The sequence below is a fragment of the Cottoperca gobio genome, chromosome 13, assembly GCF_900634415.1.
Source record: "Cottoperca gobio chromosome 13, fCotGob3.1, whole genome shotgun sequence".
In the NCBI taxonomy this organism is placed as follows: domain Eukaryota; kingdom Metazoa; phylum Chordata; class Actinopteri; order Perciformes; family Bovichtidae; genus Cottoperca; species Cottoperca gobio.
In genome coordinates this window covers 15,596,373-15,619,195 of record NC_041367.1, presented here as the reverse complement: position 1 = coordinate 15,619,195, position 22,823 = coordinate 15,596,373, and the positions used below count along the sequence as shown (strand labels likewise).

Sequence of the window (22,823 nt, the reverse complement as noted above, 5' to 3'; positions counted from 1 at the left end):
GGCCCTGCCATAGGTCTCCTATTCCAGGCAATCACACGACAGAGGCCAACGTCCTCTCAGCATCCTTGAGCGCCTGTGATGGGCACCCAGCCAGTGACTGATCACTCGCTCGTTCCCCTTTGTCAGCACTTTCGCTCATCCAGCTCGTCATCAATGCTTTGCGGTAATAAAACCAATGTCATCCTGCTCCTTGTGAGGTTGACATGGAGAGATAAGGATAGAAAAAATTGCCACTTGCTTTTTGTTCCAAATTCATTTCCCACCATCTTTGTACACACCATTATTTCGAGGTGGCGTTTAACACGGACAGCGAGCTAATCTCATGTTTCCTCGCCTGATTTCAGCCTTCATTAGGAAAATGTGCTGCTTTGAAGTCAATTTCCATCTCACTTTTAACGTCAAGCGGGTGTATTATGTGTGTTTCTAAATGGATATAATTGATCAGGTGAGGCTGTTCTGGAGCAACAGGAGCAGCTCTTTTGTTAATTAAAGCTGCATGTGGCAGCCGTACACATTAGGGAAATGGGGCTGTATATCAGGCTTATTACCTGGATATGATCATGAGTGTGAGGATTTTGTCCAGAGAGATCTCTTGTTGCCTGTCAAACAGAAGCTTCGCTGCAGCCATGAACACCTGGTCTGTATTCCTCATGTCATCCAGGAGAAGAAAGTACGATACTCTGATGTCCGTTTGAGAGTTTGGGGAGAGATACAAAGTCATAAAGGGCAAACATTGAGGGAAACGTTTTGATATCTACTGGCCATACATAACTCAAATTGGAGCTGAGACATTTTATTTTTCTAATCTTTCCGCCTACTTACCATTACGTCAAAACGTCAAAAAGTTGCTTAAGTCTAGACAGTAATCGTATCTCCCAATGTCCCCTAGCATTTCTTATCCAAATCATTACGTGTGCAGTAGACAGTGTTATGTTGGTAAGAGTGCTTGTAAAGATTATGAGGGTGAGGTTGGGACAACAACATTAAGAGGAGATAAGGGAAACTCATAAAATAGCAGTGTTTCATTTCCTAAAAGCACAATAGATGCCAGGGGCTGCCTGACGGACTACTATCAGCCGTTCTGTAGAATCATAGCTCGGTTATCGGTTTCTGTGAATGGAAAGGTAAGCCAGCACCACATAGGCAGCTGTGGCTGGAATGCTGATGTTGACATGCAGGCACATGTTGGTGTCATAGGATGTTTTATTTCGAAATGAAATCCACGTGCAATTCATTCCAATAAAGCTAGAAATGTGGGAGAAATACTGTATGTGGAGCTACTACACGCTGTTCCTGACTCTAAAGCTGCTTTTAGAGTATATTCTCTCCATACGCCTGACCTTCTACTTTAGAAGCACAATCCGCATTAATATTTCATATCACAAACACAAATACACACATTTTGCCCGCCCCCTCAGTGTTAGGAAGTCTCTACAGCACAGCCATGCCTCAGTGTGTTTTTAATGCCTATAAAAAAGATACTTACCACAACTTGGAAGTTTTCATGTTTCAACTTTGAATAACGTGGATTAAATGTTGTTTTCTTACACCGACATATAAAAGATTGACAGATCTCCACAGAGTGAACAGAGTGATGTGTTTCCATGTATTGATTTTCTCATTTAAGTTCTGGTAGCTCATTAAAGTTATAGAGTAAAGAATTGGAGGCCATTGACCGCTACGATCAGATTTTCTCCATTTAGTTTGAATTACTTTTTACGTAGTGGAGCAGAAAACAATTATGTTTAGTTTCACGAGGGGATCAAAACAAACGCAATTGTTTTTTTTCCAGGTTGTTCAGCATGTTTTTTTAATGGCTACATTCACAATGATCTCTAGTGTTTGAGTTTGTATGTGTGAACAGGGCATTACACTACTGGGAGCTTAGCACTCTGAATATACTGAAACAAGGAATCACATGCATTCATCAATTTTTCAGTGGTAGTTAATCAATAGAGTGTGAATGCTTGTCCGATCATTATGAATCTAAGCTTAAGCTCCTCCAAAAACATTTTACTTGGTGAGCAGCAATCTTCACATGTTAGACCATTTCCAACAAAATAAGTATCATATCAGATCAGCATAATCCTTTTATTACTCTTCACCACATCGATGGACACTGAGGAAGACACCTACAGGTCCAACCCCCTGAGCAGTTTTCACTTAGACAGAGGCAAAGAAAATGACCCGACCCCTCCTTCCTCCTCTCCTCTTCCTCATCGATTGTCCACATGTCTGTGCCTCAGTGTCTCATGGCAGCAGAAGCCAAAGTGATGGAGACAAAAGGCGGTTTGGGTATTAATTCAGCGCTCACGTCTTCTTTCAAGATCCTTTCAGATGCAAAACACCGGGCTGGGCAGAAGGGGACGCTGACAATTACAACCTCACATTGAGCCACCGTTGGAGACACACTCTTCAGACTGATTGACAAATGAAAGAGCTGAAATAGCTTCTATTTAAAATGGCCACTTGCCAGAATAGAAGGATCATCTCCAATATCTTGTCTCAAATGCAGAAGGGAAAAGATGAGCGTGCATAGGAAATTCAGCTCACAATTCAATACTTTACAAAGGCCATTTAGGATACATGCACAGAATACCCAGTGGTATTGCGGAGGCTTTAAAGCTCAAATTCAAGATCAAGATAATCAAGATAAAGCAGCGACTTTTAGGGATTTGCATCCAACTGCTCTTTCCTCTATATCTAAAAACGTTTCATGCTGCGCTAACTAATCCACTCTGCAGTATACACATACATAAATGAGAGATACACACAAACAAGCACTGATTGGCAAAATTGTCTTTGTCATAAAGCGAAAATCAACAAATATGTCTGGAAAAATGTGTATGTGATTTCTAGTGTGACAAACAGAGATGTTCATTGTCCTGCCAAGCAAGTAGACGCATAGATTTCCAATCACTGATGTTGCTCAATTTGTCTGCTATTCCCTCAATGTACCCAATCTACACAGCTGAGAACAGCATCCGAAATTGACAGATTGTGGAGATGGATGCCTGTTGAGCGCCTCATCACATGGTAAATCAGAACGGCATGGCTCCTGTGTGTGAAAATTGACAATGTTTTTATTTCTGAGACTAACTGCGGAATATTTTACTTTGCTTTTAAAACATATATTTCCAATTCAAATAAGACTGAATAAAAATGTGCAGGACACATAGGAATAAAACAACACAGCTATGCAGAGGTTTGAGTTACATAAACATTTCCTTGAGGCACATATGTAGTGGAAGCAGAAGTAACATTACCGTTTGAGTTAAACCTCAATTAGAAGAGTCAAAGAACCGGATAAAGGATCAAATATGAATAACATAAAAGTCAATGACTATGATGTTGTTGTGTTTAATTATCTACTGGAAATATGTTGGCCTTCAGGTTGTGTAGCCTGGAGAGCAGCCGCTGCAGTCTGTAAGCAAGAGAGTGATTGGGCGAAAAAATCTTAACGAAATAAAATGGTCTGAGGGCAAAAACAAAACAATTGAATCAGCCATTAATATGCATGAGCAAAAAAAGTGACTATGGCAAGACAGAATCAGTCTTACTGCTATGTGCATGAGATGCAGGTAGCCAGAGTAGGCGCAACACAGGTATAAATAACAAGTACTTGTGTCAGAGCACAAACAGCTGCAGGGGACTGCTGCGTGCTGCTGTAGGAGCACAAACAGCTTCTTTAATGGAGAGAAGGATGTGAGGAGAAATTCATTTGTGAGATGACACTCTCCCGCAGCCTCACAGCACAAACCCCGTGAGAGGGATGTTGTGGCTCCGAGGATCTGGAGTGGGGTTGTGTGTGGATGTGCGTGTGTGTGTTTGCGTGTGTGTGTGTGTGTGTGTGTGTGTGCGTGTGTGCGTGTGTGCGTGTGTGCGTGTGTGAGGGGGCGAGTATGGGGTAGATTGAGGAACGGGGTGAAACGAGGCAGAGGTGCCTGTGTCATGTCTCTATGGAAATCAGTAAACTCTGCTGCACACCATATCACACATGCATACATGTGTACACACACACACACACCCAACACACTGCACATAGAAGGAAGATGTATGAAGGAGTTGCAGGCAGAAAAAAGGTCCCATCTGCTCCCATTTTGCCTTGTATTTGATTTGAAGTGAGTTCATGTTTTTTTTTTGTCATATTCAAATGCCTCCAAATAAAGGAATTTTATGAATAAAATTGTAATTCAAACCACTTGCTGTATTATATTGTATGAATATTCAATATATAAATGTAATGTTTCTGCTTGAAGGATGTTCCAAATTAGATTAGACATGCCTCACTTTCAGTTAGAATGCCTAAGAGGTTGTAAATGCATGTGTAGGTGGTAATTACTGCTAAATTAGTCAGCATATTTTATGATGACATTACAGCTTCAGCCATTTTTGTTGATTTTGTTTAAACCGTTGGCAATGACTTCCACACACTTGTGGGCTCAAAGCATCAGTTTGATTAGAGTTCACCTTAATGTCTGTTTTTTTGGCCTCTTTACAGAAAGAGCAACCTGCGTCATAGAGTCAGCCTTAACAGAAGTGAGCTGAGGTTCAAGGTGAAGTCACACTGTATACATATTAAGCTGTAGCCCATGGTGTGGAATAAAGAAACGGCACACTCAAGCTAAGGACATCGCATTTCAAGCCTGAGAGCAAAATATTAAAGAAAAAAGAAAGAAAGCTGGCTGTGTACAAAGACGGCCCCCTGACACACACAAACGCACAACCTCCATGACAAAAAGAAACAAGCCCAGAAAATAAAAAGGAGGTGAATAATAATAATAAAACAAATGCCCAAATCTCCTGGAGCAGATTTTTCATCATTAAATGATGGCCTGGGGGCAGAGCGAGTGTGATGAGGAAACACTGGCTTGTGCCTGCTCTGTAATTAAATGGTGGCCGGATGGAGTGAGAGGCAGGGAGATGATAAGCACTGGGCTCTGCGCCCCAGGACAGAGGAATATTGTCAGATCCTTTAAACAACACAGTTATCTGTGAGCAAAGTGGCTTTTTTGCAATAACAAAGATTGCTACAGTTTGCTAATGGAATAACTGCAGCCGCTCTACAGAAATGCAAAAATATGTTAAGGATGTGTTTATGGTAAAAAAATACATACATACAATACATACATCAGCTGAACAGAGAAAAAAGTAATACATGAAGATAATTAATGGAGACTATAAATAAAATGAAATAAAAAGATAAGAAGCTTTAAAGCGTGTAACATAAAAATACAAATCTATAAGGAAGCATGCATGGTTAAAATTGCTTTAAAAAGATAAGAAATTAGATAGTGCCGTTCACGTGAGTGAGGCGGGGTTGAAAATGTACATGATTTACATCTATGGACCCGTGCATGTGGAAGATTTGGCAGCGGAATATTTTTAGTGTCATGCGCCACTGACACACATCATAGAAATTAACTGGGCTCCGCCTCTAACGCTGTGTCCAGCTCTCTTCATACATCCATGAGGGTGATTGGTCCTGCATCGAATGTTAAGTGTGACAAAACGTCCTCATTCAGTCACCAAGAAGCACAAGAGATTTTCTGACATATGATACAAGCCTCGTCCACAAACGCCCCAATAATGAATGTAGTTCCAGCATAAACAGTTGCCTCAACACGCCTTGTTTAGATTCCATTAAATACAAAAGCAAACATTTTGCTCCCTGAACACAAAGACTACCATATGTCATAGGTAATGGTGTTGAAACAGATTAAACTGCACAAAACAAACAACACAGAATTGAATGCACAATAGGAGAAACGGTTATAGTGTGGAGAGACAGAAAGTGAAAAGGAAGATAATTCATGGAGTGTCAACTGGGATAAGCACATGTGCAATTTCACCTGACAAGACTAAGATTGGTTTGCTTGGAGAAATCAGTTTGGACAGTGTTCAGAGAAAGGGCTTAGTCTACACTTTTTTTATTTTTGACAAAGCTTTTTAATATGTCTGAATGGAATGAATGGTGTCACTAAATCGTATCGTTCTACAGAAAAACGATAACGATATGAAATGCCAAGCCTTCACTCCTTTCCCTTCTTCAATAATGGCACAATCTCCCTTGAGAGAGAAGAATAGAACACAGTGGTGAAATGTGGATTTTTCACCTAAAAACAATTACAGTGCATTTTGCAAAGTGCTCTATGAAGCAATCAGGAATCAGTCTTGGAAGTTGGCAAGGAGAGAAAAATACTTTGTTTTTAATGTCTGGATATTTTATTTGGACTTTTTCATTGGTAAAAAGCTTTTGTCTGCCCTTTGCCAAGCAATGATTGTTGTATCGCTGCCAGTCAGGCTTGGAATTCTCTCGATGGGGATTGAAGACGAGTACAGTCAGGCCTGAAAAATGGCTGTGACTCCATGGACTCATGCGACTGATGCCAAAGTAGACTGCTTCATTTCTCTGGCTTTAGCTTCAAATTAGATCAGACATCAGAAACGACCTTCAGATATCAGCGAAGCCAATATGCTGACGAGGATGCATCTGTGAAAAAGTCCAGTGATCAAGATTTATGGCGTGAGGCTACACTGTGTGTCAAGAGTGATACGCGTCTCATCAACGGTGAAATTAAATGTCAAATTAGCTGGCGCGAGGACGTGTGTGTGTTTTAGCTTGTCTGCAAGAATGCCTAAATGGCTGATGGTACACAAGATTGAGAGACAAAGAGACAAAGACTTTGCCCTCAATTGAGACCCAAAGTGAGAGAATAAAAGGGAGGTGTGAGTGTCAAATGGGGTGCTTATAGTGCAGAACACTAATAAGGAGAGCGTCAGCAGGACGGCGGCAGCAGATCCATTCTGCTCCGGGCTCCATCTTGGCAGTACCTGTTATAAACTTCCTCTGCCGTCTTGCACAATTGGTTCTGTAATTTAAAAAGGTCAGCATGGCTCTTCTGTAATTCAATACTCTCATGGTGCTGTATTAACCACATATTTAATCACCTGCAGGGTGGTGTGCAAGCTGAATACTGAATGTAAAGAGAAGAGGTAGAACCCACAGTACAACACAGCACCAGCTCTCCCACCTGATACATGACTCACAGTATGTAGGAGGAACAATTGACCCTCGAGTTTAGCTCTGTTTACACTTTAGTTGAAAGAACATCTGGAAAATAGAAAGTTTTAAATGAGGAATTCATCTGCGAGCATGGTATAAAATAAAAGTGGATGGTCGGGGGGTTTGTTTGTTTTAAGTTTGTTTTAAGTTTTTTGCACAAAAGGAAGAAGGATGAGTAAATTTAATTTATTTGAGTTGCACTGTGGGTAGGAAAGATGCAATATATTGTGTTTTGGAGTTTGGCTGTGTAGACAATCATATTAAAGGACAGGTTCACCAATGAAAAAACATCAGTAGCATGGAGTAAACTAAATTCTCTATCATGAGACATACAGAGCCATAAATAATTCACATTCACAGTGAAATTATGCTGTAAAAGACAACATCTTCGAAGTCTACCAACACTGTTGAGATAAATAATACTATCAACTGCACAATGCAGGATTTCTTTTTTTTACAAAATCCTTAATGCAAAGCAGAAATTCTAAATTGAGCTGCATATAAAATATTGTTTTATGTCATACCTACCAACCCCAGAATTGGAAAATATGAAGAACCTGTTGCACTGAGGCTGACAGAACATTATGGGAAATTGATGATACTTCACCCGGGAAAACCAATTGCCAAATAAATTACGTTGAGCAGGGAGCCACTTTATAATCTTTAAATAGAAAGTCTCATACATGTGGGTCAATATACTGTACATATGGCACACTTAGCTGAGCAGACGACACTGGTCGAGTAAAGTGTCGCCAAAGAGAAAAGATTAATTAATTTTATGGTCAGTCGCAATTGAGAAAACACCAGCCACTTTACCTGCGTGTCCCTCCTTCTAACACAAAGATCAAAGATGCCAAACTGGATAAAGGGTAGAAAAGCACTACATAGTTGGGGGTTGAATCTGTTCAAAGGCAGTTTACGTTAACAGTGTTTTTATGTTTAGGTCAAGTATGAGTTAAGTATGCTGGGAAAACTCACAAATGATAGCTGTATACCCTGGCAGGTAGATTAAACTACTTCAGTATCACTATTAATCTTTGATAAACACAATATTTTCTCTGACTCTCTTCTTGCTTATTCATGCAACATCGTGTTGACTGGTTACAAAAGACACCAGTGATGTTATTCTCATGAATCCTCTGACCCTATCACCTGACAAGGACGTCAAAACTGGACAATTCCGCAAAAAGTAAACAATCACTTTTCACTATACATGCATGGAAACTAAGGCCTGGTTAAAGTTAGGGAAATATTGTGGTTATTTCCAATAAACTATGATACAGGTTATAGTCAGGGTTATGCAACTAAGACACTTGGTCAAAGTGAGGGAAATGTCTCATTAATTGCAGAGCTGTGGCGAGACGCAAGCGTCGGTTCCTGCATTGGCATTGAATGTTGGCACTGGATGTAAATTATAATGTGCATATTTGTCCAATATGAATGTAATTCCTAGCATACTGGGCCTCTTTTGATACAGTGAGACAGTGTACACAAGATACTATGTGCTCAATACTCAGGAACATGAGAGGGTTAAAAACCTCTGACAAAAGGATGAAAATGATAATAAAAAGGAAACAGGGAGTCGTTTCTTTTGCACACTGCAAGAACATCTTAAGAGCTGTCAGTCAGCAAGTATGCAAAGAAAAACATCAAAGTGATGCATTGACAGTTCTCTCTCATGGAGAGACAATGGCAGAATTCAACTTTCCCTCATATTTATGACAATTTATTTACTATGCTAAACACATTTGCGGAAAGTACAATCCATGACTCAGATCTGACATCTCTCTCTGGTTTGGGTGAATTGTCACTGAAGCTGAACGACTTGCTTGAGGCATCAAGTGCCGTACATGAGAAATAATATCTATTTTCAAATCTTTGTTCCCAACTGCAATACACTACGTCATTCTGCACATACAATTCTTGTGGGTATCACCTTCTATTTGTACAGCTATAACTAGAGCAGAAAATGAGTGAGAGAAGATACAGATAAGAAAAAAAGTTATTGCTCTCTGATGCCAGTTTAGCAGAATTCAACAAGAGCTGAATAAAAAGCTTAATACAGCTCTAACTGCTGCCAGTCAAAAATCCTGCTCCGAGGGTGTGATTGAAAGCATTTTTGCCAAAGTAGTGATCCCTCACCTGTGCACACACATGCTCACACACACACACACACACACACACATACACACACACACACACATACACCATTAAATCAGGGTAAAGGGAGCCACAAACACTGCCCTCTGCTTGACAAGTAAATTGCTTCCTAGATCGTGTTGGTGAAAGAAAATGGTGGCATGGGACATGGTAAAAGCCAGATTAAGTAGATAACGAAAAGTGTGAAGTGCTTCACTAAGCATGACTGTATGGACCTGTCGTCCTGTGCGATGAGAACTAGGGTGGAAAGGGAAAGAAATCTACTTGATGTAACTGAGATTGGTGACAAGAGAATCACCTACAGCAGGGGTCACTAACAGGCGGACCCAGACGCCGACCTATCTGGACCCGGATTTATAATCAATAAATTATTGAGGGATTTTCAATTTTGACGGGGCGCTTCTATTTTAACCGGTGCAGCTTTTCTTGTTTTTACGGAACTGGTTTAGCGGTTCAGGAAACTCACAGACCAATTACGTGCGAGTTAAGCCATCCCACGTGATGCTACTCAGCCAATCAAATCTGTGCATTCCTGGCGGCAAACATTGCGACTCTGAATACAGACAGATGAGGTGAGAGGCGAGTGACAGACGGAAAGCGATTAGAGGAGTTAGCGATACAGGGAGAGAAGACGGAGAGACGAGTGAGCCACAGACAGGTAGAGAAGACGGAGAGACGAGTGAGCCACAGACAGGTAGAGGAGACGGACAGACAAGTGAGCCACAGACAGGTAGAGAAGACGGAGAGACAAGTGAGCCACAGACAGGTAGAAAAGATGGAGAGATGAGTGAGCCACAGACAGGTAGAGAAGACGGACAGACAAGTGAGCCACAGACAGGTAGAAAAGATGGAGAGACAAGTGAGCCACAGACAGGTAGAGAAGACGGAGAGACGAGTGAGGCACAGACAGGTAGAGAAGACGGACAGACAAGTGAGCCACAGACAGGGAGAGAAGACGGAGAGACGAGTGAGCCACAGACAGGTAGAGAAGACGGAGAGACGAGTGAGCCACAGACAGGTAGAGAAGACGGAGAGACAAGTGAGCCACAGACAGGGAGAGAAGACGGAGAGACAAGTGAGCCACAGACAGGGAGAGAAGACGGAGAGACGAGTGAGCCACAGACAGGGAGAGAAGACGGAGAGACGAGTGAGCCACAGACAGGGAGAGAAGACGGAGAGACGAGTGAGCCACAGACACGTAGAGAAGGCGGAGAGACAAGTGAGCCACAGACAGGGAGAGAAGACGGAGAGACAAGTGAGCCACAGACAGGGAGAGAAGACGGAGAGACGAGTGAGCCACAGACAGGGAGAGAAGACGGAGAGACGAGTGAGCCACAGACAGGGAGAGAAGACGGAGAGACGAGTGAGCCACAGACAGGGAGAGAAGACGGAGAGACGAGTGAGCCACAGACAGGTAGAGAAGACGGAGAGACGAGTGAGCCACAGACAGGCAGAGAAGACGGAGAGACGAGTGAGCCACAGACAGGTAGAGAAGACAGGAGAGACGAGTGAGCAACAGACAGGTAGAGAAGACGGAGAGACGAGTGAGCAACAGACAGGTAGAGAAGACGGAGAGACGAGTGAGCCACAGACAGGTAGAGAAGACGGAGAGACGAGTGAGCACAGACAGGTAGAGAAGACAGGAGAGACGAGTGAGCCACAGACAGGTAGAGAAGACAGAGAGACGAGTGAGCCACAGACAGGTAGAGAGACGGAGAGACGAGTGAGCCACAGACAGGTAGAGAAGACAGAGAGACGAGTGAGCCACAGACAGGTAGAGAAGACGGAGAGACGAGTGAGCACAGACAGGTAGAGAAGACGAGAGACGAGTGAGCCACAGACAGAGAGACGAGTGAGCCACAGACAGGGAGAGAAAAATAGCTACACATGGCGCTCTCTAAGAAGAGAAAAGTGAACAACGTTTTTGACCAAACATACCCACTCAAGTCTAAACTGAGGTCACAGAAAATCTCAGAGCCCAATATGATGAATCCAGCATGTTCACTGCCAACAACCTGCTCATGAATGTCAACACAAAAAACTATTTCTTTTATTTTCTCTTTTATTTTTAAATGCAGCCCGAGAACACTCTACATATCTACAGTAATATATATATATATATATATATATATATATATATATATATATATATATATCTGTATAGTTCAATGTTCAGTAACAATAAATATTGTCTCAATGTTTTTAAATTGTACTTTCTTTATTAGATTTGACAGCCAGTTGTTGATTACATTCAGACGTTGCCTTAGATCAGAGACAAAACCTCTTGAAACACATTTCTTTAAATGTCTAACTAAGAGATGTAAGCACAAGAGCCTAGTACAAGAGGAACCGGAACAGTGTAGATTAATGGAGATAGAGATGTGAGATATTTTGAGAAAAATTATGCAAAATGCATAATCTGATCTAACGAAATCCTACAAAATCAGGAAAACCAACAGTCAACTTACAGTCACTGGAATGTCATCAACATAAGAAGCACAACACACAGTACTATGATCAAGGATCAACATGGAACATTATCTGTAAAAGGTTAAGGGTGGGGGGGGGGGTTACACACACTCCAGGCTAAACTGCAAAAGTTGAGACAGGAGCTAAAAAAAAAAGTTTTATCTCTAACTCTCAAACAAGGTTTGTTATTTCTTCACTTGAGATGCTGGAAGATCTGAAATTCCTTGGTGTCTCTGCAACGTTTTGACAGAAAACCACAGAGCGCTTCAATAAATCATTTCAGACTCAATGCCTCTGTCAAACCAGGTCCAAAACACTCTACCACCAGATACCATATCTATTAAAGACTCTCCTCAGGTTAGGAAGCTAGCATCAAAAGAGTTTAGTCCAACATCTGCTGCACTAAACACCCAGAGCAAAACCAACATAAAGGATGTTTCATTCGTAACAATATTCACGTAAAAATAAGTTGGGCATTTCTAATTAACATTTTATCTTTAAGTAGAGTGTTATCACTTTAAGTTTCGTAGCACCACTAGCCTTTTTCTAAATTCTTATCATTTCTCCTTCGCATCTATGCTTCATGTCCACATTTACAACCAAGATCAAGGAAAAGTGCTTAGAATAGAAGGAGACATCATTTTAGGATAGTTCAATTTTGCTACACCAGCCATATTTCTGCACATCTGGTGTTTTTTGAGGTTGGAAACCAGTCCTATACATACTTACAAAACTGATAGCTGTCAGTGCATTCAGGCCACAGAGGACTCACAGTAGATTTTCCCAATCTGAAACAATTTCATGCCCATTTTTTCTAGTAGAAAATGCCACAAATGTACTGTATTCATTCTATTTTGTTATATCCTTATCGTGATAGCCTGGAGCTTATCGCAGCATGGCATCTTCTAGCCAATCAGAGAGCAGAAAGCTGTTTCACTCATTGTACTCTATAATGATGCAGTTAGACAAGTGCTGCTCCTGAGACAAGTGAGTTATCTCAGAAATTCCTTAGTTAAACACCGTTATAGACAACATATCAATGCTGGTGTACGCTAAGATCAACTCTGGTGGCAAATGACTGAAATCATTAAAGAGAGGGCAAAGGTGTCAAGCATATAATCGTCAGACAATGACACAGACTGACAGACACACAGACAAACCATGATGATGGAGTCTGACAATGAAGTCTTCATCACTGATGACAAGACATGCAAGTGAGGAGACATATTGTGTGTCTTACCTGGGACTAAAGGAACCTCTTGGCCTTGGGCCAGTCTGAGAAGAACCATTATGAGGAGGGGCGTGGCCCCGGACCACGTGCCTCGCATTATGATGCTCACTGTCCTGGCATCACTAGGCGTCAATCTGGGGAAAGAGATAAACATAAAGCAGTTAAAAACTGCTCGTGTTGCTGAGATATCCTGCTCTTCACAGGGTAGAAAAGGGGGAAAAAAAGATAAATGGATATTCAATTTATTGTGCAAATTATAATAAATGCTAGAGTGCAGGAGAAAATGGCAATTATTGCAACAGCATGACCATGATACATAAAACAACCCATTTCTAATGACATTTTTTAAAAGCAGTAGTGAATGCAAAGCAGGCTTTCATGACAAACGATAAACAATGTAAAGGAACTCGATGAAGAATTGAGTTCCCTTACGTTGTTATAGTTCAACGGTTGAATCCATAATTTATAATCCTAAAAGAGTTCAGTCTTTGAATGTTAAGAAGATTGCAAATCGACTTTCTCTGGTGCTAAACTCTTACTCGGTATCTCCTTTTGTACTCACACAACACATGCTTCTGTATCATTGATTTCAGACAGGTGAGACAAAAGTGTCAGAGTTTAGTGGTGTGTGCGAGACAATGCCGCTGTTCTGACATCGCCTGCGCAGAGTGACAGGGACCGTCTGTAGCATGGAAATAAATCGGAGGATTCTCCGGATCAGCCATCTGTGGAACAACCTGTTCACCCTTGTTTGATTACAACCAGCAGGCCAGGGAGCCTCTGCTTCTCCATCTCCAGCTATTTCTCCGTATCTCTCTCTCTCTCTCGTTCACACTTCCCTCTCTGCCCTGCTATGCGCTATGATTTTCTCTCTTCGCAGCCCTTTTTCCGAGGCATGACATACTCCTTGAATTGGATATGCTTCAACTAAAATATGATGGACTTGCTTTATCATGAATTCCAAGGTGCTACAGTAGTGACTGAGTCTCTTCAGGACTTGTATCTTTTGAGATGATGAAGAGCATGAAACATCGCCTCTCCACAGTAAAAAGGGGAATGTACTGTATACGATAGTGAAAAGAAAACGCTCACTAAGCAAAGCCACCAATGCTCAGAAAGGTTTTTGCACTCCACACCACATTTTTCTACTACTGTGCTATGTTCTTCTTCCAATCATGTGTTGAATGTCCGCTTAATTTTTGCCAAACCTAGTCTTTTTAATTCATGCAACACCAAATGGACTATTTGCCACCGATTACTGGCAGCTCCTTTTATTTATGCCGTATTTTTCTTCCTGTCTGTGTCATACTCTCCTTACTGTAATAGGATTGCAGGAGGCACAAGCACACCAATTTGCTCTAATAGCTTTTTCTCCAATCTTATCTTCGGGTACTCAGTGAACACTTTTGCAACCCTTTATATACATTTCCTGTTCTTAGAATTAAAAGACTCTCTGAAAAGCCCGTCTATCAGATCTCAACCATGAGGAGCTCATTGTTGGAGTGTGTGTTATCACCGCTTCTCATTCCTCCAGTGTCACAGCAGAGTCAAAGAATTATGTGTTGTGTTTGCACAATTGTTCCATTTGCATGTGATGATGACAAGCTCCCAGCTAAATGTCTGATAAAGAAGTGACTGTGGTTAGACTGAAAGATTACAGCGCTTTCATTCTGCAGCCACCTGAACAAGTAGCACTGCCAGTTTCCTGGAGGAGCAAGGTTTCCTCCATTTTTCTTGATAATTGTGCCAGATAAACACTGCATCCTTTCTCGCAGGCAATCTGATAAATACCCAATTACCAGTCAGGAGATGGCTGTGACAAGTGGTCGCCAGGGGTCTTTGGTTTGAGAATGTGGGATACACGGCATTAAGATGGCCTCCTCATCCTGGAAGCAAGCATAGGGAGGTGGACTCGTAATTCAGCTCATCACCCTGTTCCATTTGATTAATGAATCGACGGATTAGAGATAAAGGAAGATTTATTTGATCCCTCCACTCTAGAAAAAAAATACATATGCGAAGTTTATCACAGTCCAATCAATGAGTATATCTCTAAACTCTAATTATTAAGCCCGCTTCCATCAAAGGAAATGAGCATGTTTTACAAGGCTTGTTTCAGTGGCTACCAATTCAGTTGGAGAGGAATGAAAGGGCCTTATAGTCTCTTTATCTGACTCAATGACTGAATGCTTTGAAGCCAATTAATCAGGCAGTGACAAGAAGTACTGCCTCTGACTCAGTGGCCAACTACCACAAAAGACAGGAACCATCAGCAGAACAGTCACTGTCCACAAATTGATTTTTTCGGATGCCTACTAAACCAAAGCGATGTCATTCAAAACCTGCGGTTTCTCATTGGAGACTTTTACAAGACCCAAGCACTTGAAGTCGACAGAGATCAGACAAACGCGGATAACATTGTTACGTTCCCATTCATCTTGCAGATGAGAGAAGTTCCCTGATGCTCTAATGAAATGCATTGTTGCATGTGCAGTATCCTTGTGCCCCGGACAACACGCAGGTGAAATGTTTAAAAAGAAACGGGTAACTTAAGGGGAAGCTAGTTGGAGAATCTCCGAGAATAAGAATGAACTTGATATTACCTCTGACTGGGACCTCCACTCCTGACTTCCTAATCTGCTTCTCTTTCATCAACTGCTTTTGTACTTCTGAAGCACACCGCACATTCTTACACTGTCGGAAGTCGGAAGCAACAATACTGGGACGAGAAAGCAAACGCACTCCCCAAACATTACATATTAAAGTGTATTTACACAAAGTGGCCACTCCTAAAACTCTCTCTCAACATGATATGTGGTATGCAAGTATTTAGATAGACTTGACATGAACTAAAGCTATCCTTTAATAGACATTTATGTATTGCTATTTCTCCATATTTCCTCTGTCTGTATGACTATTATAAAGTAAGATTTATTTTCTAAGTTGTCCATTTGTACTGTACTTTGCTGAATATTAAAAAAGTTTCTTTACAAGTTCTATACAACCAATATTATTTTTTTCAGCACTGCTCGCAGTCACCCACCTACAAGAGTCAAGAGGATTGTGCAAGTTCAAAATCATAAGCAAAGTTTTAAAGTTCAGCATTAATATATGGCCCTACATACTGTATTTATATCTTGTAAAACACATGCACAGCAAGGGGGGGGGGGTGTCAAACAAAAAAGAGGGCACAGGCATCACATCTCTACTTGATGAATCATTGGCTGTAGCTCTTTGTTCATCTCATGCCACATATCCACTAAATAAGCAATTATGTTGAGGAGCTAGATGCATTTTCATAAGACTGCTAGCTATGTGTAATAGTTTATGTTATGAATAGTTCTTCCTAACTTCTAAGTAATTACTGGCTAATGTTAAACTACTCTTTTGCTAGATTGGGTTGTACCATTAAATCCTAAGGCACGTCTCGGCTAGCAAAAAGACCTCAGTAATGTGTAAATCAGTTGCTAATGCAACAATGGTTCCAACTGGCAGTTAGCAGGTGTAAATATTAACCCTCATTTTATAACTGTGCCAAGTTTAAACCTATAAACTGGTCCAAAGTCACACATTAACATGTGGGTGGGTGAGCAGTGGAGTTCGTCTTGAATTGTAGACATACGTGCAAATCTCCTTAAGTGTGTGTTGCTGTGTTGTGCAATGTCAGCGACATGTTTTGATGGATAGTTTCGTGCCTCTCAAGCACTCTGTTCTCCCTGTCACCATGGCTACTCCTTCCTCATAAAAACGCCAACACTGGATTAAGCATCTCACATTCACAGTACATTATACTTCCTCACTTCATTACAATAAAAGGATTAACCTGCCCGGGATCTGTAAAGTGATCGGTGGGGAGAGTGGACGACATGTGGCTGAACTGTCCTTCCCCCTTAGCGTAGATCACATCTCTTGTGCTCCTATAAGTCATGCTACTAATCAACCACACTCCTTTGGGGGCCACGGTACAGACTGTGGCAACACACCGGGACCAGAAACAAATCTGAAGCCATTAAGACGCCCTGCAGTTGACTTACATAATCGCATTCCACAGGGAAAGACCCTCACTGTCCCACTTTTTGTTCATTGTTACTGCATGAAGTGCAAGCTAGTCACAAGAATTGTATTTAATGCTGGACACTATTTCAGAAACTGTTTGGTGTGGCCTAGATGGAAGTTTCATATTCTGGGAAAGATGTTAAAATTGCTATAATTTAACAGGGGTAAAGGTTCTCTTCATCCCAAACCGGCAAAATGATGGAGATATGAGAAAAACCCAAATTAGAATAAATTAGAAGAGCCGAAAGCACTCAAGCATGACTGGGGAGATGGGCCCGGTCACACGCGGCCTCCCCACAGTGATCCGTCTTCTCATGAATGTGATCTGTGATAAATTAAAAGCTGATTATTTCCTGGAGGGAGAAGCCAAGCGCTTGGCCCCCAGCCCCCTTGCTGGCGGTGATGGATTAGTCCACAGTCTGCACTATGGACCTGTCCCCACTGACTGCACAGCCATGGACGCCACGGGCCTAAGTGCCTCCTATCAAGATGCCATCTCTGACAACTCTCACTTTATTTAAATAAATGCTTTGCCATCTCTTTAAAAGGACAATTCTATTTTTCCCCGAGACAGATGGATGGTTCTTAGATTTTTTTGAAGTAGTGCACCATATAAACATCCAGCCCTACAACGCACTGATACACTACATAGGGATGTTTTTAAAAACTAAGCAAAAGTCAGCTATTGCCATAAACAATTTAATTAATTGATTTATTAAATACCAATCGAACTGTATTCCATCTGAGCAACCTGAGGTTATGCTTTATGTAAAATGTCTTAGCCATATGATCTGCACTAAGAGCAGCATGAAGGGCACAACAGACAGGCTGGTTTCCAGTGAGAAATGCCTCCCTATGAAACAGTTTTATTGAAGTCAGAGTGCACGAGGCAGCTGTAGGTTCTGTGTTCGAGCTCAGGTGCACAGACCATGAGCTTCCACGTCGCTGAGGTTTTTACATTATGGTCCCCTTCTCATGTGTCTGAACCATTTTCCCCAGGTCGAAATCATTTGGACGGGCTAGAGCACAATTTGTCTGCAGTCATTGGGTCTGCCTGAGCGGGAACAAAGGCGGTCAGCCTGTCTATTGTGTCCTTTTGTGTCCCATATGTCAGAACAACAATGTAGCAACTGCCAAGAGCACAACAGTCATTATATGTTGTAGAATCACTGTGATTATCCTGCCGCAATCATAACTCTAATTATAAAAGTTGCTTTGTAAGCAGGTAGAATATGCAATGTTGATTACCCCTGCACACTACAGCAAGCGCATGTTTCAAATGCCACTCACTATTGTGCCCCGCACAAAAGCAGCACGCGTTTTACCCTCCGCCATATGCAGAGCAACGGCGGGTCCCACGATGGTTGGTGTAAGCCCTCATGGAACAATCACACACCTCTTGTCATCAATAATTCCTCATTAATAATAGTTAAAATGAATCACCCTTAAGTAGATTATCTGACATAACCCAATATGTCTGTGTGCGTAGTTCTAATTGATGAACCTCCTCCTATAAACTGGTCAATCCCATTCATCAGTTTCACCTTCACCATCAGGAGGAAGCTGAGCTCCGTATTTTTCCAAGACTTTAGACCCAAACACTCGTGTTATGTTTGATTCTCAAGGTACCACTTCTCTTGTTCCTGCACATACAGTAGATACTCCATCGACCTCTTTCTTAACTTACTGGCCTCTAAAATCTGTTGCCACTAAAACACACTTTTGGGGTGTAATTGAAAATATAGATAAAACTGATAAAAACGTGACATATCAAATCATTGTACTTACCTCAGATTTAATTTCAAGGATAATGAAGATATATTATAGCCCACTTTTAATACTAAATTCTTTAACATACAAATGCGGCTATGTGTTTAAATTAGCATTTGGTTGCAATACACATCCGAAAGATTTCCTAAACAGAAGCTAGACACGGAATGATTTTCCCCCCAAGCACAGTGCAGCAGCCTTTTTGTATTAATCGCCATAAGGGTGCACTTTACCAGCGCACTCTGGCAAATTAAACCCTCAGAATAATATCTCAATCATTGCTGTATTTCTGTGCTTTGACACAGGCATCTATCCGGCTTTGGAACGCAGCACAGCCTGCCAACTCGGAAAGAGCTGAAACCATGAGGCAATAAAAAGTGACATCAGCAATGGGAAAGTTAATAGGGTGTTTCAGATGCACTTTCTGGAGGACAGGAGTAGCAGAGGCTTCATTCACTGTAAGTGACAGTGGCTGGCAATCTCTCTCTGCCTCCCATATGCCCTTATGAATTTCAACCTGCTCTTTGTAATAACCTATAAATAGCTAAGGCTTCCAGAGGGGCTTATGTGACAGACTATAATGTCTGGGCATCCTCTGCATTTACAGTCCGTGTACGGATCATAGTAACAGCAGTTTAGCTTCTTCATCTATTCAATGTAATGTTTGATTGCGGCTGGCAGTACCCTAGTGTTGTGTTTTGTAAGAAGTGTCAAACTGGTGATTGTGCAGTTTTGGGGCCTATTTCTAACTTTGTGCGGCTGATTTCGGCACAGCTGTCAGAGAACGCCTCTAGCTGAATAAACAGAATATAGAAACACACAAACAGACGGGAGACAACATGACTGCAGGCGTGTGTCTCAAATTGGGCCACAGGCATATTTTCCTCCTCGTGTTTCTTCCACAGTACTTTCTCTTGCTCGTTTATAATCTGACACATACTGCTCGTGTAGTGTGTTATATTGTATCATTCATCTTTACAGGTAATGTTAAACTGGTTGTCATCAGAGCAGTGTGATGTAAGAAAGCTAATTCTGCAAGTACAAATAGAATAAAAGATCCTTTATTCAATGTTCTTCTGTTCAGCACAACACACTGATATAATACAAGATTGTAAAGCAGTTTCTTCAAATGTATCAAACTTGCTCTAAAGAGCCAGCCTCGGAGCGAGACATTTCTCAAGTGACTTATTCCTACTTACTTGCAAAGTGTAGGAGCATCAGTCCTCAAGTTATTACATGATTAATCACATGCTTAGAGCAGGAATAGCAGGAATCAGAAACAAGGATTTACCCTAAATCTGCCCCATATTGAAACAACATCCCTACATTTTACTCAGCGATATCTTATTTAGCAAAAACATATGTGAACATCATTTTTAAAAGGTTTTTTATTTGCCTGACAATTTTAATATCTCCAGTAGGAATTAGAATATGAAATTAATAATACATTTATTTTATAAAAATATATGAGGAATGGGAAAATGGCTGTATTAAAAACTACATGAATAATTTTCATACCACTTTGACAAGTCCAGGCAATGAAGATAGATGGAAAGTGAATGGAAACTAAATCAATGCTAGCTTTTTTCTTGTCAACCCTGATAAATGCAAACTTAACATCACATCAAATACTTGTTTAGATCTGGGTCGGGTAGGTTACCTTATTTTGAATCAAACATATTGCTCCATTTAATCCTGACGAATGCTTTAATGTAGTCGATCCATAATATCTCAGGACGGGTATGTGCTCTCCTCTTTCTTTGTACTGCAGCCATGTAGAGCCCAAACAGGATATTCTCCACTAATGTTACATATCAAGCTCAGTGTACTTGTCATGAGGACTACCATTCAGCCTGTGAAAGCAGGTGTAAAATCTCTTCTCTGACACTGTTGGATATTTGCCACGCCTGAGAAAATAACCCCGATGATGTCATCAGGGTTATCTGCCTTGGGTTTGTAGACACCAACATTTTCAACAGAAAGTCTGTCTGACAAACTTAGAGTGTGGATGATCTAATGAAAGGACATTCTCCTGCCTAGAAGAAACACAGCTCTCAGTCATTTCAGCAACTGCCCAAAAACAACATCTGTCTATGTTCAGGTGGCAAAGCACGTAGTCATTACAACCGGAATCAGGCGACGTTCGTATACAGCGACAAAGTCAGTAGGCAGGAGGTTGGGGTGGATGGTTGGGTCAACAAAACACCTTTAACACCATGACGACATAGATCCCCTCACTTTAAACCACACCATGAGGGTTAGGGTTTCTTATTATTCATGACAGAGACCAATATGAGGCATCAGAAAAAAAAAAACTCTTCTGTGTGTCATTCTAGAGGGCATGAACATATGTTTCACTTCATTTGGTGGACTTGTTGAATGACAGATGCTCTTGAGTTGCATCAGGAGTTTTTGAAGCTTAACTCATAAAAAAGGATTTGAATTTGACCCTTCTGTTTTTAATCTAATAACTTGTCTCTTGGGAGATAAGCAAAACCAAACAACTTGTAAAAGTTTAATTGTGATAAATAAATGAAACATGTTGTATTCCTAAACCTGTGAGGAGTCAAAGTGAAGGGATTTTACTTTTATCTTTCACTCAGGTCCAAATTTTAATTGAGCCAAACAGGCTCTCAAAATATCATTCAAGTGAAACTGTGTACATCAGGAGATGGAGAAGTTTTAATCAAAGCTGTGAAAGTGGTACAGTTCTTCCTTCCCCTTGCAACATTCAAACCATTGGCACGTCAACTCATAGTGCTCGACTTTCATGCTCCAGCAAACAGCAGACAAGGATCAAATGTGGGATATGAGACATGAAAACTATACAGAGATAAACAGCTACAGCTGCAAAGATCACCACAGAGCAGGAAAGAAGGAAAAAAGTTAGGTAGATAATGAGAACACAGTGGGTTTGTACTGTCTCTGTGCTGACAGACAGGAGCAGTAGTCCTGAAAATGTACGTGGTTCAACAAGCCTCTGACACAGTGAGCCCTCCTCCTCGGGACTGTCAGCCTTCAGCAGAGCACATCATTTCTCCATAAGGATTTCATCACATTAGCCTAAGCCGGGGCACACAGATATGAGCAGCAGCTATAGTGTATCATGCACAGGCAGACACACAATCACCAATTAGAGCTTTCACGCACACTGTAATTAGCAAGACTGACTGATTTGAGCTTGTGTAAAATGTATTCATATTATCCAGATAACAAATAAGCACATTCATCTAATTAGCTCACATAGCTCACAAGCTTAATTAAAGTTAATACATTATGATACCCCTAAAATCCAGAGATTACAATGCTCGAAGGTTCTAGTTAATTAGAGTATTCACACATTGACAGGCAGAGATCACACTCTTCCCTTTCCCTCAGCCAATTAAAAGTGAGGGTCAAAGTGGGCAAAAACTTTGTTTCTTCTGTGTTTTTCTGAGATTGTTCTACGAGCACCTTCACATGTGAATGTGGTTAAGGTAGCATTATTTTCTATTACTTGGGAACGCATGTTCCTTTGCCAACAGATCCTTTCCATCTTCGAATCCTTCCTGTCTTTGTTGCAGGAAATGATACTACCAGCCAAGTCAAATTGGCAATTACAGAGCTTGTCAGGCACGCAGCTCCGCCTTAGTGATTGTTTACAGAACGCTTACAAAAAGGGCATTTTACAGATTCCTCCGACTGTATTTATCTTGACTGTAGCAGGCAAACAGAGAGAATACTGAACTGAATAATTATTTTATCGCAGAGGACTTTCACATTTCGTAGAATTAACTTTACACTTATATGCTTCACGAAGCTGCATTAGCATAAAGTGGCAGAGGGGTGGGGTGCATCCGAAAAAAAAAGCACCCACGTTAATGTTTTGTCAGGTGAGAGCGTAGAATACAGCCTTCTGATGTTGCCCTCGTTAGCGTGAGTCTCGTCCTCTCGTGAGCAGGTAACGCCCACACTGTCCTAACAGTGTGGGCATGCTTGCACACTCACTGAAATCTCTACTGTGTTTATAATTTGAGAGCATATGAGGACAGAGGCATCAAAAGAATCCGTTAATAAACAAATAATATACGT

At 41.2% G+C, this 22,823-nt stretch overlaps 1 protein-coding gene across 2 annotated transcripts in view; it reads right to left on the bottom strand.

Moving 5' to 3' along the window:
• robo1 (roundabout, axon guidance receptor, homolog 1 (Drosophila)) overlaps positions 1-22,823 on the bottom strand; it is a 217,684-nt gene that overhangs the window by 183,440 nt on the left and 11,421 nt on the right. For both annotated transcript variants that reach the window (XM_029446309.1, XM_029446310.1), the window contains exon 2: positions 12,936-13,060. In XM_029446309.1, the coding sequence (XP_029302169.1) occupies positions 12,936-13,023 (88 nt within the window). In that variant the 5' untranslated portion in view covers positions 13,024-13,060. The remainder of the gene's footprint in view (positions 1-12,935; positions 13,061-22,823) is intronic.